This window comes from Rhinopithecus bieti, unplaced genomic scaffold (genome assembly GCF_001698545.2).
Source record: "Rhinopithecus bieti isolate Rb0 unplaced genomic scaffold, ASM169854v2 scaffold_6907, whole genome shotgun sequence".
NCBI lineage: Eukaryota > Metazoa > Chordata > Mammalia > Primates > Cercopithecidae > Rhinopithecus > Rhinopithecus bieti.
This window is the reverse complement of record NW_016805647.1, coordinates 704,253-721,749: the sequence shown is the minus strand read 5'-3', so window position 1 is coordinate 721,749 and position 17,497 is coordinate 704,253. Positions and strand designations below refer to the sequence as shown.

At 49.9% G+C, this 17,497-nt stretch overlaps 1 protein-coding gene across 16 annotated transcripts in view; it reads left to right on the top strand.

Annotated features, from left to right (window-relative positions):
- The window catches only part of COL13A1 (collagen type XIII alpha 1 chain), a 159,950-nt gene extending 143,796 nt beyond the window's left edge, over positions 1 to 16,154 (top strand). For all 16 annotated transcript variants that reach the window (XM_017873169.1, XM_017873176.1, XM_017873168.1 and 13 more), the window contains 6 exons: positions 912 to 965; positions 2,457 to 2,510; positions 4,073 to 4,108; positions 9,822 to 9,908; positions 13,942 to 13,980; positions 15,691 to 16,154. In XM_017873169.1, coding sequence (XP_017728658.1) covers positions 912 to 965; positions 2,457 to 2,510; positions 4,073 to 4,108; positions 9,822 to 9,908; positions 13,942 to 13,980; positions 15,691 to 15,693 — 273 coding nt within the window. In that variant the 3' untranslated portion in view covers positions 15,694 to 16,154. The remainder of the gene's footprint in view (positions 1 to 911; positions 966 to 2,456; positions 2,511 to 4,072; positions 4,109 to 9,821; positions 9,909 to 13,941; positions 13,981 to 15,690) is intronic.
- Positions 16,155 to 17,497: the final 1,343 nt, after the last annotated feature.

The following is a 17,497-nucleotide window of genomic DNA, read 5'->3' as shown; positions in this document are numbered from 1 at the left end:
AAGGGGGCCCTGAGGTCATCTTACTCCCCTCTTTGTCTCCTGTGAAGTAAGTCATGCCCCACCATTCGCAGATGCATTCAGAGCACCAGAAACTGCCCACAGCCCAACCCACTCCTCCTGTCCTCATCTGAGGCCAACAATAGGAGATGCTGAACTAGAGACTTGGTCTGGCCAGGCTGTGAATTGGGAACCTGAGAAGATGTTGGATGAGGCCAGAGCAAGCCCTGATGCTCCATGTCTAAGCCATGTGCTCCAATGGCTCCAGCGTCCCCAGCCCCCAGCTGGCAGAGCTCATGACACACCTCCCTGCCAGGCCAGTGTCAGTGCAGACATTGAGGCATCCTAATTCACCCCCAATCCAGCCAGTTCCGCAGGCCTGCGAGTGGGGCGAGAAGGCCCCGGCCAGAGGCTGAGGCCAGGGCTGTGGGTCTGCGGTGGGCGGGTGGGGTGGGCGTTGGCTGAACCACCCTCTATCGTCTGCCCCTGTGTGTGCGTCCGCATCCGTCTCTGTGGCATGAAGACCCTCCCGCTGCATGTGGAGCTGCAACAGCAAAGAGGGTGCCAGCCCCCGGCCCCTGCCCCGGGATGGGTCCACTCCCTCCCAAGTGCTTCTGGGAGCAAAACTAAGCAACCATTCTCCCACCGTTTTCAGCCTTGGCAAGCTTGGTTGTGAAGCAAAAGGGTTTCAGTCCACGAATCGGGCTCTGAGGCATGGGGAGGTGCTCTCTCCCCACAGCCCCTGAACCTAAAGAGGATCACGGCCCAGTCGAATGACTGCCGTGAACGAGCCTGGCCTCGCCAACCCTGAAAACTGGGCCTTTGGACCTTGTTCATCTCCAGGCATCGGGTGGGGCACCCAGGGTTCCCCAGCATGTGGGGACCCTCACCTCTGCTTTCTTTCCCCTCCCCAGGGTACTCCAGGACCAATTGGAGTTCCAGGCCCAGCAGGACCAAAGGGCGAGAGGGTGAGTGTTAGTGAACCACAGGGGCCCAGGCGGCCAGGAGGGAGGGACAGTGAGCCAGGGGCCCAGGCGGCCAGGAGGGAGGGGCAGGTCTGGGACCCAACACCAGGGGTCTCAGCCCTCATGCCTTCCTTCTTGCATCTCTTCTTCTGTCATCCTCACAGTAGCCTGGGACGGGGGGCTGGTTGTGTAGTTATGAGTTGACTAAACTTGGAGGGATAAAGGAGGTGGAGAGGCCGGGCACATTGGCTCACACCAGTGATCCCAACACTCTGGGAAGCCAGGGTGGGAGGATCACTTGAGCTCAGAAGTCTGAAAGCAGCCTGGACAACATAGTGAGACCCCGACTCTATAATTTTTTTTTTTTTAATTAGCCAGGCATGATGGTGTGCACCTCTAGTCCTAGCTACTTGGGAGGCTGAGGCAAGAGGATCAGTTGAGCCCAGGAAGTGGAGGCTGCAGTGAACCATTATTGTATTACTGCACTCCAGCCTAGGAGACAGAGCAAGGTCCTATCTCTATTTAAAAAAAAAAAAAGAAGAAGAAAAAGAAAAAGAAAAAAGAGGAAAAGAAAAAAAGGAATTGAAGAACTTCCTCCACTTTGACTTCTAGCCACCTTGTGTCCATCTCAGGTTCAGTCTGGCAAGGCCCTGGGTGCCATTGTCACTGGACATGCCTCAACTTTGTAATGATTTAGGGAAACAGCATGGAACAGAGGGCCAGGTGGTGTTTAGATCATTCCTGGAGGACAGCAAGAAGTCAGAAGGCCAGAGCCATAGGCCAGGCTCCCATGGTCACTGTCGAGGGACATTGGCCATGTCATAGGACTTGCAGTTCCAGGCCTGTCCTGCTGAAATGGGCATGCCCGAGGGTGAGGGTGGAAGGCGTCAGCTGAGTGGAGGCAGGGGAGTTGTGTGTCTTTCTATATCAGCTCTTCCCAGCCAGCCCCTGGGTTCTATACACTCAGGGCTCAGAGGTCCCTGCGTGGACATCTGTCGAGTTCTCTGCCTGCATCTGTCGAGTTCATCTGCCCATCTTGCTGGCTGTGTCTCAGGTGGGGAGGGCAGGAGCTTCTGCAGAGGATGCAAGCTTCTCTGTGACCACCAGCTTGGGGAAATCAGGAGGCTGCTCTGAGGAGTGACCCTTGAGGCTCCGGAGAAGAAGCAAAGCTCTCTTTCTCTTCCCCTGCCTTCCTGCTCTGCCTTCTTCTCCCCTGCTTCTGCCTCAGGCCAGCCAGGCCCAGGACCCCACTGGTCATTCTGGGGGGGCCTTGGGGGATAGGCTGTGCTGAGGGAGAGTGAGGGGGGCTTCTGAGCCCCCTCCCCAAGGCAGTGTTCGCATCAGCAGCGCCCCACCTTTCCCACAGCCCTTGCTTCCCAGAGGGCTCTTGAGGGGACTGGAGAGGTTTCTTGTGTTTCATACCAAAGTAGAAAATGGCAAGAAAGATTGTTACCACGTCTGGGAGGATTCATGCATTTCTTTCTCCCATTTCAGGGCAGCAAAGGAGACCCTGGGATGACAGGACCAACGGGAGCAGCTGGGCTTCCTGTGAGTCTCTTGGGATCAGAGGTTCCTCTCCTCCCCACCCCTACCCCCATTAGAAACAGCCAGGGGCAGTTGGGCACGGTGGCTCATGCCTGTAATCCCAGCTCTTTGGGAGGCTGAGGCAGGCAGATCACGAGGTCAGGAGATAGAGATTATCCTGGTCAACACGGTGAAACCCCGTCTCTACTAAAAATACAAAAATTAGCCAGGTGTGGGGGTGCACGCCTGTAATCCCAGCTACTCGGAAGGCTGAGGCAGGAGAATCACTTGAACCCAGGAGCTGGAGGTTGCAGTGAGCCGAGGTCGCACCACTGTGCTCCAGCCTGGGTGAACGACCAAGACTCCATCTCAATAAAGCAAACACACAAACCAAAAAAACCACCCAGGGCCTGGAGCAGCACACATCCAGGGCCAAGGGAGAACTCTCATTTCCATGACAGAGGAAGCTGCCAAGAGGCAACTGGTGATGGGCTAGCATGCCCTGCTGGGCACTGTGCTGTGAGAGGACCAGGGCATCTGCCACGTGGACCCTGTAATAGGATGTAAGCCCCTCCCACTGTGTTAAGTGCAGCCTGGCCTCAGTAATGAGCGTGCCACGGCCCCTGCCCTCAGGAGGGGCAGAATCAAATCCAGATCCCTGTGATAGGAGAGGCCTCATGAGCGGAGCAGCTTCCTAGGGGAGCTGGGCCTTGCAGGGGACACCTGGCTTTCCATCGCAGCATGCTTTCCTACCACTTTGTTACAGAAGTTGGGTGTCTGCCTGCAAGAGCCCATACCTTAGTTTCCCATCCACTGCAGGCTTTGTGTGTTGGCCAGGTACGCACATCTGGGCCAGGCTTGCCTCGTGCTAAATTCCCCTAGCTATTGAATGAAGAGCATTTTGCACCTTGAAAAGAGGGTCTAGCAAGAGCCTGGCAGGAAAGCCTTGGGAACTCCCCCCTGCCAAGAGCATTCCTGGCGCCCCGCAAGTGCATCCTCAGAACTGACCCCTCACCTGAGGAGAACCAGTCACAGTCCAGGACCTGGGCTGGAGAGGCGAGAAAACCAGAACTGTGTTCTTTTTTTTGAGATGGAGTCTCACTCTGTCGCCAGGCTGGAGTGCAGGGGCATGATCTCGGTTCACTGCAACCTCCGCCTCCCAGGTTCAAGCGATTCTCCTGCCTCAGCCTCCAGAGTAGCTCAGACTACAGGTGCCCACTACCAAGCCCAGCCAATTTTTTTTGTATTTTTCATAGAGACAGGCTTTCACCTTGTTGGTCAGAATGGTTTCAATCTCTTGACCTCGTGATCCGCCTGCCTCAGCCTCCCAAAGTGCTGGGATTATAGGCGTGAGCCACCGCGCCTGGCCTGAAGTGTGTTCTTGGCTTTGCCCAGGACTCATCATTTGCCTCTAGGTCAAGTTTTCTGAGCGATTTGCTTCTCTGTCCCCTTTCTGTATAATGGGAATAATTAAACCTGTCTCCGGTGAGTGAGGCATCGGGAGTTTGGTGAGCCCGGAAGAAAGCACTGTACAGCCGGCCTGTGTGTCCTCATTAACATGCCTTTGTTCCTCTGATCTCTTGCAGGGTTTACATGGACCACCTGGGGACAAGGGAAACCGGGTGAGTCTGAGCGCCCGCACTCGCACTCTGGTTGCTAATGTCTTCATGCTGGGGTGGAATGATCAATCGGTGATTCCTGACCAACATAGCAAACAGTTTTTCCTGATAAGTCATGCTAAATTGAAAGGCTTTACAAGCAGGGCCTTAACTCGTGGCATGTATGGAGCCCAGGGCCTGATCCTCACATGGAAGCATGTATTTTTCCACACAGCAAGGAGAGACTGAATCCCATGGCAGCCACCAGCTTAGCATTGCTATCCAGCAACAAGAGCCATGTGTCCAGCTCTTTCTAGGTTGCCCTGACCGTGGGCCCCTATATGATCAGTTTAGATCCATTACTACCTTGTCCTCGCCTTCTGAAACATGGTTTTGCCAGGCATTCCGGGCCACTGGTGAGAGAGAAAATAAATTCCAGCTCCAAGAACAAGCAGACAGCTGTTGGAAGCAGCCAACCCTTTTAAAAAATATTACAGGCACTATTTCTCTTGGAAAGAGTCGGCAGGGCTCTGAAAGGACATGTGCCTTCTCAGACTCTTGCTGTCCCTTTGGTTTCTGCCATCGTCGCCAGGACACACTTACCAAATGCCCACGGCACCCACAGCCACATAACGGGCTGTGGCACCTGCCACGACCTTCAGCATTTGGGCCCAGCAGGGAGAATTTCACTACATTTGACCAAGAGCTGGCCTTTGGGTTCCCCTCTGGAGGGTCTCATCTGCTGCCGCATTGTGGGGCTCCTGGAGTGGGGGGCATACCCCCCTAGAAGCCAAGTATGTCTTCTAGCGAGTCCTAAAATCCCAGGCGCTTAGAGGAGAAGGAATAGATGGAGAAACAAGGCCCAGACGATGATTACGTGTTCTGGGTTCCCATGGAGAGTTGGAGGCAGAGCACACAGTCTCCAGAACCCAGGTCTTTTGGCTGATCTTTGCACACTGACGCCATGTTCATGCACAGAAAGTGCGCAGATGCCTATGCTCCTATCTGGCAAGAGTGAATTCCATTCTCTTCAGTTCAAGATCTATTTACTGAGCACTCCCATTTTCCCAAGTGCTCTTCACTGGCAGCTGGTCAAAAGCAACTCAGTTTGTCCCTCATCTTCTATAAACAAGAGGGAGCAGCAACGCCACCCCTGCCCATGGCAAGACCAGGTCTGGAAACTGCCAGAATAAACAGACCTGCTTCCAGATGCTCTAAGGCACACTGGGAAGGACTTTCCTCAGTGTGACATCAAAGGATTTGGGCTCCTAAAATCTTTGATCATTCCACCTCTTCATTGGCATCCTAACTTCCTTTCAAATGTCTTTCTGACGTGTCTAGTTTTCTTTATTAAATTCAATTAGTGTTTTCTAAACCTCCTTCTTCAGACTTTTTCAGTTGGCTGGAGACACTGAACCGTCTGAAGGGTGCAAAATCGGTCCTTCGAGGGACGGTGACCATGTTACTCTACAGGTGGAGGCAGGACAAGTACCCTTGTCACACACAGAGGGAGGGAGGGGGCTGGCGGCTCTGATGCTGCAGCAGCTGAGGTTATCGAGTCATCCATGGAGGCCCCAGGAATCAGTGGGAAAGTATGTCTATTCCTCCTCCCCTTCCTGATGTTTGACACACTTTCCTCCATCCCCTTTACAAATTAGGAATGTGTCACTTAGTAAAAGTCAAGTTCAGAAAACAATGAGGTGGCACGCACCTTGCTTTCGCGCACACCGTGAAAAGCCAGTTAACTTATTCCCAAAGAGCAGGTTTCCAACTCCAGGGCAGCTTGTTCTCTTCATTCCAGGGATTTGACTCTCAGGATGCCCAAATGTCCTGAAAGAGCTCCTCTCAATCTTGCCTCCCCATTCTGACCTTTTTTTCTTTTTCTTCGAGATGAAGTCTTGCTCTTTCAGCAGGCTGGAGAGCAGTGGCGCCATCTCGGCTCGCTGCAACCTCCGCCCCCCAGGTTCGAGCGATTCCCCTGCCTTAGCCTCCTGAGTAGCTGGGACTACAGGTGCGCACCACCACACCTGGCTAATTTTTTTTTTTTTTTTTTTTTTTTATTTTAGTAGAGACAGGGTTTCACCATGTTGACCAGGCTGGTTTCGAACTCCTGACCTCAAGTGATCCACCTGCCTCGGCCTCCCAAAGTGCTGGAATTACAGACATGAACCACTGCGCCTGGCCCTGAGATTTGTTTTACCTTACAGTGAACCAAGATACAACCTTAAAAGTGTGCTTCTCCATGTCCCACCAAAGGATGGTCTCAGAACCTCTTTCCTGTTCATGGAAGGAAAGTCCTTGTCATGATGGGCAAAGGCCCAGAGCCCCAGACCAGGAGCTTTCTAAGGACACACACGCCAGTGGAAAGAATATCCTGACCTTGTCACTAAGGGTGCTTCCCTTTTCCCCTAAGTAGCTCTGTGAATTTGGCCCAGGAGCCACCTTTAGGCTAAGAAGTCAGTCAAAGGATAAAGGGTGGCATGAATCTGGCAATAAAATCATTCAGGAAAATTGGGTGTTACTGTGGAGCTGCCTGCAAACCAGCCAGCTGAAAAGGTCTGTGTGCATGCAGTGAGGCTGCTTCTGCTCTCTGAGATGCCCAACTTTGGGGGGTGAGGGGTGCATGCATGTTTGTATGTGTGTGTGCATGTGTGTGTGCGTGCGTGTGTGTGTGTGCATGTGTGTGTGTATGTCTCACTTCCTAAGTCTGTCTTGTCTCCTCACCTCTTCCTCCTCCACTATCTCTTTTGGCCTCTTCCTTTACTCCTTCACCCCCCCAGATATGTTCATTCCATTATAATAATCCCACGTCCTTCATCCTTTCCCCTCCCCCTCACCAGCTTTCAGTTTATCTTCTCCAAAGTCCACTGTTAGACATTTACTCATGTTTTTAAGAAGCCTTTGCCCCTTGACTTTATTTGCCCCTTTATTCCTTACCAGCTAGGGTTCCCTCTTTGCAATGGGTCTCTTTTGTGTCATTGTCTGGGGGTGAGAGGCAGGGAGAATGCAGGTGACGTTACTACTCTAATAGCCTCAAAGGACACTGGCTTTGGCGCAATTGGGCAGATTCTTAGAATACAATGTCCCGTAGTGTCCGTTACCTGTTGTGAAAGTCTGGAACACGCCAACCCTCTGTTAACCCCGGGGTATCCTGGACCTGGGATCCCCCACTCTGGCAGATTTGCCAGCCTTCTTCATTAGGAAATTGCTCATGACCCAGAGAATGAGGGGCCACACTCCTGAGAGAGTTTACCAGGGGGCTTCCACACCCACATAGCTAGTGGTTTTGCTGGTCTACCATTTGGGGATGATTTGTGCCATGATGTTCTTGCTGGCAGACAAAACTTCAGGCCGATGGGAATATACCCAATATGTGCATACATATTTAAACACATGTCATTTTCTAAGTAAGGATTTGCATTTTCAGAAAATTCATTTAGACTAATGCACTGGCAATTGCAGACAACCTCCAAAATAGAGGAATTTGAATAATTTCTGAAGATCTGGAGAAACATCAAAAATATTATTTTGTTTGTTTGCTTGAGACAGAGTCTTGCTCTGTCACCCAGGCTGGAGTGCAGTGGCACAATCTCGGCTCACTGCAACCTCTGCCTCCCGGGTTCGAGCAATTCTCCTGCCTCAGCCTCCCAAGTAGCTGGAATTACAGACATGCACCACAATACCCAGCTAATTTTTGTATTTTCAGTAGAGACAGGGTTTCGCCATGTTGGCCAGGCTAGTCTTGAACTCCTGACCTCTGGTGATCTGCCTGCCTCGGCCTCCCAAAGTGCTGGGATTACAGACATGAGCCACCTTGCCCAGCCAAAAATATTCTTATCCTCTGCCTTCCTCTAATGAACATCTACCCTGCAGCCTTCCACTGCAGGAGCACTGCACATGACAACCTCTGACCCCAACCTTTGGCTCCTATACTGGCTAAAAAGAAATCATAACCATTATTATCATTTTGAAGCAGCTGTCATTTACTTTGCACATACTATATGCCATTATAAAGCATTCAGTGTGCACAAAGACCTCACAACATTTTTTTTCAGACAGAGTCTCGCTCTGTTGCCCAGGCTGGAGTGTAGTAGTGCAATCATGGTTTACTGCTGCCTCAAACTCCTGTCCTTGGCTCAAGTGATCTTCCTGCCTCAGACTCCTGAGTAGCTAGGCCTACAAGGACATGCCACCACACCCGACCAATTTTTTTATTCTTTGCAAAAATGAAGTCTTGCTTTGTTGTCCAGGCTGGCCTCAAACTCCTGGCCTCAAGTGATCCTCCTGCCTTGGCCTCCCAAAGTGCTGGGATTACAGACACGAGCCACAATGCCCAGCCTCACAACAAATTTTTGAGGCAGGTATTATTGCACCCATTTTACAGGTAAACAAACTAAGGCTCAAAGAAGTAGCTTCACAGAGTCACACAGCTAACTGTCAGAGCCAACTCTGACTGCAAGCCTTTGTTCTAACATGCTGCCCAGCCTTCAATGTCACCCTGGAGCAACACCGTTGAAGTCCCCAAGCATTAGATAATCCCCCTTCCATACAGGAGGGGAGCTCCCAGGAAGACTCCCTAGGGGCATACTGGGCCCCTTTTAGGAAACACACATATAAAAATGCAAATGCAAATTCATTACAGAGGTGATGCTTCCCTTTTAAAAAGAATTCCCTACAGCCCTTCTTTAAATAGACTCTGACACATACAATACAGGATTCAATTTAGAAAAATGATGTTTACTGAAGCTTTTCAGAAACAAATGAATTCCTTAAACCAACATATTCATATACAAATAACTGTCTGACTTCAGACCAGGATGAAGCAGAGACACACATAGAACGGGAGAACCCAGCTGAGACCCAGGGGCCATCCGTGAGCTCTGGACACACACATACCTATGTGCACATGGACACACATGCGTACAGGCACACACATGTGTTCATGTGCCCAAGCACATACCCAGACACACTCAAACGTGTGCACACACACATATACACAAGCACATACCCGTATACTCATACATACATATACACACACGTGCACAAGCACATACCCACACACTCAAACGTGCATACACACACCATATACACAAACACATACCCGTATACTCATACATACATATACACACATGTGCACAAGCACATACACACACTCAAACGTGCACACACACACACACATATACACAAGCACATACCTATATGCTCATACATATATATACACACACATGCCCAAGTACATATGTGCATACACTCATAGACGCTATGTTGACACACATCCCATGGCTCCAAGCAAAATCACCTTGCCTCCTAATATGTTGTCAAAGGGATAAACAATAATTGGGGGGAAAAAAGTTGTCACCCCAAAGCCTTTCAAAAATAGACCCTCAGAGAGAAGGAAGTTGGTCCCTAGCCACTGTGTTCAGCACAGACCCACCCTGGGCTTAGTATTAGCAAAACTGACCACAAAAATCTTCAATCTATGGTTCCCTCCACCTGCAGCTCTGAGCCCTCTGCCTGTCCTCCCTTCCCCTCCCACCCACCTTAGCCAAATTCTCAGGTTCCTGTGGGGTGGGGAGGAGGTGGGTATTCACTCCAAATCCTATGGGGGAGAATATCCTAATTTAGAGCCTCTTTTACCTTTTAACTTTATTTATCTTTTCTGTCTTTAACCTTAACACATGAATGATCCTAAAGTTTTGATGTTGTTTTTTTTCCCGGACTAAACCATTATTTACAGGGGGATAGGGGGAAGAAAGGCTCTAGAGGGCCTAAAGGGGATAAGGGAGACCAAGGAGCGCCTGGATTAGATGCCCCCTGCCCGTTGGTATGTTTTTGTTTATCACTTGCATTGTTCTGGTTTTTGTCCTTGAGGTTTGCAAGCTGGAAACAAAGAAGGCAAATAAACTAAGATGAGAACCAAATGTCTACACTGATGCTACCAAAATCTGTTCATTTGACCGGTGAAATTCGACCCACTGTTGGAGTTGCTTTATAACCACAGCTGCAAGTAATTCTGGCTAAATCCCTTGCCTTTGAATCCTTTTCCTTTGAAGATGCAGAGCAATTCATGTGTGGAAGTGAAGAAACCATTAGGAAAGGGATTTTCAGGGAAGGCCTCAGCTCTTAGTTCCAGGATGGCTTTGGAAGCCAGTGTAGCATTTGTGAGCCACGGATTTGCCTTCTTCGTTTCATGGCCATCTCTGTGGGCCGGTAGTTCAAGCTGTCTGAATCCTCACTTGGTCAGGATGCAGGACACCAGAGTTAGCGTCTCCTCAGGGCCACTGATGTCAAAACTGGGCAGAACAAAGCCAGATGAGGGGCTTCTAACGCACAAGCTACCAACACTCACCAGCCATCCAGCTAAAACCTTTAAAGCTGCAGACCGGAATCGGTAGTCAGACACCCCATGGGAAACCTTCTCAAAAGAGCCAACAATTAATGATGAGGCACATCTGCTGGGTTTCTCGAGTGCCTTTCAATCCATTTGAAGGTTCTAAAAAATTATGATGCACTAAAGTTGAAGTTTGTCTGTGTTTACACTGAGTGAGTCTATAAAGAGAATGGGATCAATGGAGAGGAGGCAGGTTGTACGTGTGCAAAGCTGAACTCTCCAGAGCACAAAGAGAGCACAAAAGCTGGATTTGGGAGGTGGGGGATCACCTGGGATTTAGCCCCTGTTTGTAGATGCCTCAAGGGTCCTGCATCCTGGCCAGGGTAGGACTGGGCCTCTCCACTCCATGGTTGGAGCGGGCCAGCCTCGACCTGAATAATCATCGTGGTTGGTTTTGTGAACAGGGACACCGAGGTTTTAAAGGAGAGAAAGGGGAGCCGGGGTTACCAGGGCTGGACGGACTGGATGCCCCATGCCCATTGGTATGGCATTGCCCTTGCTTGCCTGCATGGCCGATTTGGGCTTCCCCACATGTGTGATTCATACTGCGTGCCTCCCCAGCCACCCTCCACACTCCTCCTCCATCCCCCCCAGTATCCGCTTCTCGCTTCTTCACTCTGTAAATGCCCAGGGTCACACCGCCTTGGCTAGTACTCTGGGGGCTCCCAGCCATGCCACCCTTTTGCATGCAAAGTTTACCAGGATGTTGCCTGGCTTCCTGCTGCAGCTACTTCTAAAGCACATCCACCTGATACGAGCCAGACCTCCCACCCTGAAGTTGGCTTTGCTGGCTCTGATACTCATCTCCAAGCTGATTCTAGACAAAGCTGCCACCAGAGACCAGCTAGGAAAGTGGATTCTCTGGGACTGGTTCTCAGAACCATGACTTACTTCTTTTCCTTCAGGCAGTGCAGTTAGTTCAGAACACACGGGCTGAACACCTAGCAAAACATGTGAATGAGATGCCTGAGTCAGCCCTGTGTCCCCTGCCCCCTCCATCGCATGATTTGGGGGACAGAATGGCATGATTACAGCGTAGACTGAGAAGCGCTAGAAGTGAGGTGGAGGAGGGGCCACCTGCCTATCCTTCCAGGTTGGGTCATGTGTCACTGTCCAGGTGACATCATCAGAACTAGGGGATGGTCCAGGATTAGGTTTTTGGATCCTAAAGGGTTTGTCCTTTTTGCTTAAATCTCCAAAGACATTACCAGACCCTTCCTTGTCCCTTTCTTTCATGGTCGGATGGCTTCTTACTGAAGAGTCTGGGAGAGATGGAAAGGTCGAGAGTGCAGTTAAGGAGGAGGCAGGGAGACAGCTAAGGGCCCTCTTCCAAGCACGTCCCAGGCGAAGTGGTAACAGTTTATTCCTGCCTGCCCGGTCCCTCTCTAGGCATGGACAGGCTAGGCCTCCATGCTGATCCTCTTACTGCAAAAGAAGCTGAAGGGAACACTTCACTCCAAGGCTCAAGGGGTTACTGCTCTCCCCAAATTTCCCCAATAGGTTTGGAGTTCACGAGCTATTTTATCATACCAGCAATAGGAGAATTTGGGGCCTCGCATCCCCGCCCTGGGGTCACGCAGGAATTCTCTTTGAACAAAAGAGGAAAAGATATAAGAAATTATGCTGTGTGACCCTGACAGGGGGCCATAGAGCCCCTTGAAGGGCAGTAGGGACTTTTTCAGAGGAGCATAGGCAACAGAAGGAGAGTGCAGAGCAAGCAGGCGGGTAGCATGCTTCCTCTCCCTGCTGGTCCTGCCAAACCCCGCACTTGCAGCCTGCACAGCCACCTTTGTCAACCGGGACTTCCCACCATCCACACACCAATGGGAATGCCGCTCTGGCCCACAGAGGCTCCCTTGAGCACCAGCCAGGTCTTCCCTCGGCCACAATCCCCTCTCCTGCAATCTAGGCACCTTTAGTTCTGCCAGCAGCTGCCTTGGCCTCTCTGTTTCTCACCATACATTACTTTTCATTCTCTGCCTGCCCTGCCCTCCATACCCCGCTGCCACCATCCACACACCAATGGGAATGCCGCTCTGGCCCGCAGAGGCTCCTCTCCCTCCCAGCATCCACGTGATGTGTGTCATACCGCACCGTGGCAGGCTGGGGAAGGGCACAGGGTCACCCTGAAACTGTGGAATGCACCACCTCCCCTTGCAATCCCCTCCCCAACCCAGAGGGGAAAATGAAGGTCACCCTAATTTGACTCTCTATATAAAATGGCATTTTCTTCCATAGCATCCCATATCAATGTGTCATTTTTCTATTAAGTTTACTGGGGGAAGTGTCTTCCCCTTGTTGTTTCTCACTCTGCCTCCTCCTCTGTGTTATTATGGACTAGGGGGGCGGGGGTAGCTACTACTCATGACTTTTACTACAAGATAACCAGACTTACTAGGCCCTCCATATTGGGACCAATCCCTGCCCAATGCCAGGTGATGAGAGGTTTCAGTCCCTGGCGTGAGTGGATGTCGTTAGACCGGGACAGCAGAGGACTCTCATTCCAGAAGTGGCCTCAAGACTGAGCACTTGCTCTGGTCTCCTGAAGCCCCGTGTCCATCTCCTTGTCTACCCTACCTGTCTAGCAGACTTGGGCTGAAAACTAGATCTTTGCCCTTGGCCCAGCCTCGCCTTCCCCACCTGGTCTCTAGATTTCTAGATTCCCTACAGGGTATGCCAGCAAGGAGAGGATATGAGGGCCCAAGAAAATTCAGGAAGGTTTGTATCACCGAGGGCAGAACACGAACATCTTGAGGCTAAAGGGGCTGCATGGTTGCTACCAACAAAGGAGACCGACAGTGTGCAGTCGATTCCCATGTTGCTACTGCACTTCACCCCCAAATTCCCAGCAAGGTCTAAGGCTTCGCCAGGAACACTTGTCTTCTTGCCAAAGACATCTCAGGGCCGTGCTGCAATACTCAGGAGGTTGCCTGTCCCTTCATGCTCCTCACCCCACCCCAGGATTGATCATCAAAGAAGGACTGTCCACATGTCCTCCTCCCTCTGCTTAGGAAGAGAGACAAATAAGAGAATAAGAAGGCTGGGAAGGCCCTTAGAGGTCACTTCAAGCAACTGCCCTTGCCAAGGTTTTATGGAGGAGGAAACTGAGGCCCTCTTGTGCTGAGTGGCTTGCCTGTGAGCAGCCAGCACTCCATAGGGCCCCAGCAGAGACTGTTCCTTCATGGCACACAAGGACATCTCTGCTTGCTCGTCCCACAGGCTAGGACAGCCCCTATTGGCCTTGCACTGTAGCTGCATGTGACCTTAGCCAATAGGAAAATAGACGGATTTGTTTCCACCTCCTTCTGGGGTTCTGACCTGGAGTAGAGCAAAGAAATAGATAAGAGTGGGTGGACCACATCCTGATCAGCTGCCAAAATGTGTGTGGCCCTCGTTACCCCAGTCCTGCCCGCTTGGTGGACCACTGCAGGGAGTCTGAGCCCTCTGCCTTCCTTTCTTCTTGCAGGGCGAAGATGGCTTGCCAGTCCAAGGCTGCTGGAACAAGGTAAGGCTTCCCATCAGTTTGCATCGGGGCTCCATTCTCAACAGTGCCATAAAGCTTCCACAATTTCCATTCTGCCTTGCTACAGATGAGGCAGAAAGACACAGGTCAAAAAGTCACTGTCTCTAAGGCAGGGTGCCCATTAAACATCCCATACACTGCATGCTGTTAAAGAACATTTAAAAATGCTTCTTAGAACATCAGCAAACCGTACGCGGAATGTCCATGCAGCCACACAGGTGACATCTTTATGCTTTGTGTGTTCAATGTACTTAGTGTCTTTCCCCCAAGGAAATTCCCCAAGGAGTTCCAGATCATCACTCATAGAGTCCCTCTGAGGTCGTTTATGCCACATGATGACATGTCTTAGATGTAGGACATCTCAGTTGCTTACACTCTGAATTCACATGCCACTGTGATCTTCCCATTGGCTAAGGCCATACTGTGAGCTTCCCATTGGCTACGGTCACATGCAGCTACAGTGTAAGTTCATAGGGGCTGTGCTACTCACCACTTTACCACTCCTCTTGCATTTAAGCTGGCAGAGTTTCATGCCACAACACTGTGACCTGCAGCTCAATCTCTCCTGGGCTCCCAGAGTTCCTACCGACAATGATTCACACTGGCCTTGGCATTTGCCATCATTAGAGCAGTCTGACATCACAGGACTGTGCCCTTGCCTGTGATCACCCCAATCAACTATGGCTCCCCAGATCACAGGGCTGCCCAGGCTGACAGGGGCCATCTGCTTGCTAACTAATCCAGAAGCCCCGCCTTGGTCCCCAGCAATGGTGGCAGTCGCTATGCTGCCCCTTACCGTCTCCCTTCACCCTGCCTCTCACTCCAAGTCTTCTCACCAACCCCCACCATCATTGTCTCAAGGTTCATCCTCATAAAGGGTTGGAGACTCCAACCTGTTCAAGAATCTGTGCTCAACGAATCCAGTCCTATTCCAGTGACAGCAGAGTCATACTTACAATGAGATGAACAAACTCCCCTGTACTAAGATGCCAGAATCTCATTAGTGCACTGGGTTGGGTAAAAGTGGTGAAATCACCAAGACCCCAGGCCAACGCTGACCACCTACTTGCCCGGATACCTGAAGCGCCCCCTAACCCAAGAAGGAAGAGCTCAACACGCAAGAGAGATGCCTCCCCAGAATCCGTCCCTGGAGCCTGGCCTCGTCCTCCTGCCAAGCTCCACCTAGACCTAGTTAAAGCACCACAAAGGCAGGTCACAGGTGTCATAAGACCTCTGGACCCTTGCCCCCTAAAAAAAATTTCCTCTTAAGGTTGCTGCCAATGGTTAGGAGATAGAAATGGTTGAGATTAGCAGGGGAAGAACAGCCACTACCAAGAGCTGCAATGTCTTGGAGAAGCAACCAGAGAGCTTCAAGACTACTCATTTACACCTTAAGTCCAATCTGGGACAAGGCAGGGGTTACAACAATCAGGCCTCCAAAGGCAGCAGAGAAGGAGAGTGCCCTCTAGTGACCACAAAGGGGATTCACAGAGAGGTGAACTTGGTTTCCTCCCTTCAGGGAGCTAAGGTAGCCACCAGCTTCTTCCACCTAGGGGCTCAGGGTTCCCACAGTTCCCCTGTCCAGAAGTCCCACCCAACCTAGGACAAGATTTATCTCCCTTCCTGCAAAGAAAATAAACCTCTGCAGACCCACTGAAACTAACAGAACATTGTTTTGTTTTTGTTTTGCAGTGATGCCTCTAACCTTGGATTGGCCTGTGTGTGTGTTTGTACATAGAATATTTATTTTTATACAGTTTTCACTTTTTAAAAATGCCAGAAGGATGATGCATCTTACAGATTATTAAAAAAGAAAGAAACACCTGCATATTTTGTACAGAAAATATCAACCTCTTCCCTTTTCCCTTTTGTTTACAAGATGTTTTGTATAAACCTGTGTCTCTAATACACTTTTTGTTTGTGAGTATGGTCGTAATGTCTGCATGATATTTGTGCACACTTATTAAGTATTGAAGCTTAATAAATTATTGTGTCCTGGTGCCAAAGGGGGCCAGCCAGAACTGAGGTGCTGGCTAGCTCATGTGTGAATTCACATAAATGCAAAGGTCCATGATATTTGCTAAGCTAGGTGTGTCTAAGAGTATTTTAAACCCTTATGCATTTTCATTATTAAAAAAATGAAACATGGCAATTCATGATCCTGATTAATCATTATATGAAATACATTCTCTCCTGTAAAAGCAGGAATTCCCAGAAGTAGGGGTTCTCAGAAGTATGGAGTAAGGTTTTGAAATGTGAAGTTCAACAAAGGGAGGGAGGGGGACTTTATTGAGCAATGTATGTTGTTACAGATCCCAAGTTTATCACAGTGCTTGCTGTGTGAGCATTTAGGTTCAGTTGTGCTAAGGGCCCCCAGAGTTTCAAAGGAGCCATTTGCTCTTGCTGTTGGGTTATGGTAGGTTTTTCCTTGTTTGTTTTGCTTTGTTTTGTTTTGAGCGACAGTCCCTAGTACCAGCTATTGCTAATCATGGCTGTTGACTTGATATGAGTTTGTGGGTTCACTCACAACTAGCATTTGAAGGATCTTTGCCTCATCTGCTGTTCCACTCCAGCAAAGGGCATTCAGAAAACATGCCTAGATCGGGGCTTGGGCTGGGCCAATCTGAAGTTGTTTTTATTTTTTTAAGAAATAATGTTGTATTGCTTTCCATATTTAGTGCATTGCTTAGAAAAGGTCTCAGGAAACTAGTTTTAGTGACTAGTTAAGTCTTACCTACGGTGTAGCATACAGGTTTGTTGTTAACTGTTTGACAACATAAATTCATGCTTCTAAAAGCTTGAAAACAACAAATTCCTCCAGTAGTTTACATACATCCCCATCTGGTTTACATTTTGCATTTTCTTTATACATCCTTTCTTCCTAGACAATGCAAGGGGAAATTTAACCTCAGACTCTGTCCACGTGCTGTCACACAAAACTCTAAATTAGTGGGCTTTACAGTCATTAGACAGCCCCTGCCATGTGTGGGGATGAGGTCACACTCACAAGCGCTCATGGTAATGAAATCACATGCAGCTCAGACCCAAAACGCCTATACCGACATTCTTACTCTAAACGTCACTAGGTTAGCTTAAAACTTGGACAACTTCCTCCTCTAAGTCTTGGCCAAGTTCCTCATTTGAAAAGTGAAGCGAGTCTGGGCAACACAGTGAGACCCTCATCTCTACAAAAACATTTTTCAAAATTTAGCTGAGTGTGGTGGCACTCACCTGTAGTCCCAGCTACTCCGGAGGCTGAGGTGGGAAGTTTGCTTGAGCCCAGGAGTCTGAGGCTGCAGTGAGCTATGATTGCACCCCTGCACTCCAGCCTGGGCAACAGAGTGAGACCCTGCCTTAAAAGAAAAAAAAAAGAAGAAGAAGAAGGAAAGAAAAAAGAAAAGTGAAGCCATGCAGTAGTGAACAAGAGTTGAGTTGATCTCTGTGGACACAAAGAGGGCTCATCTGAACCCAGGGATGCTTCTTGCCTTGGGCCAGATTC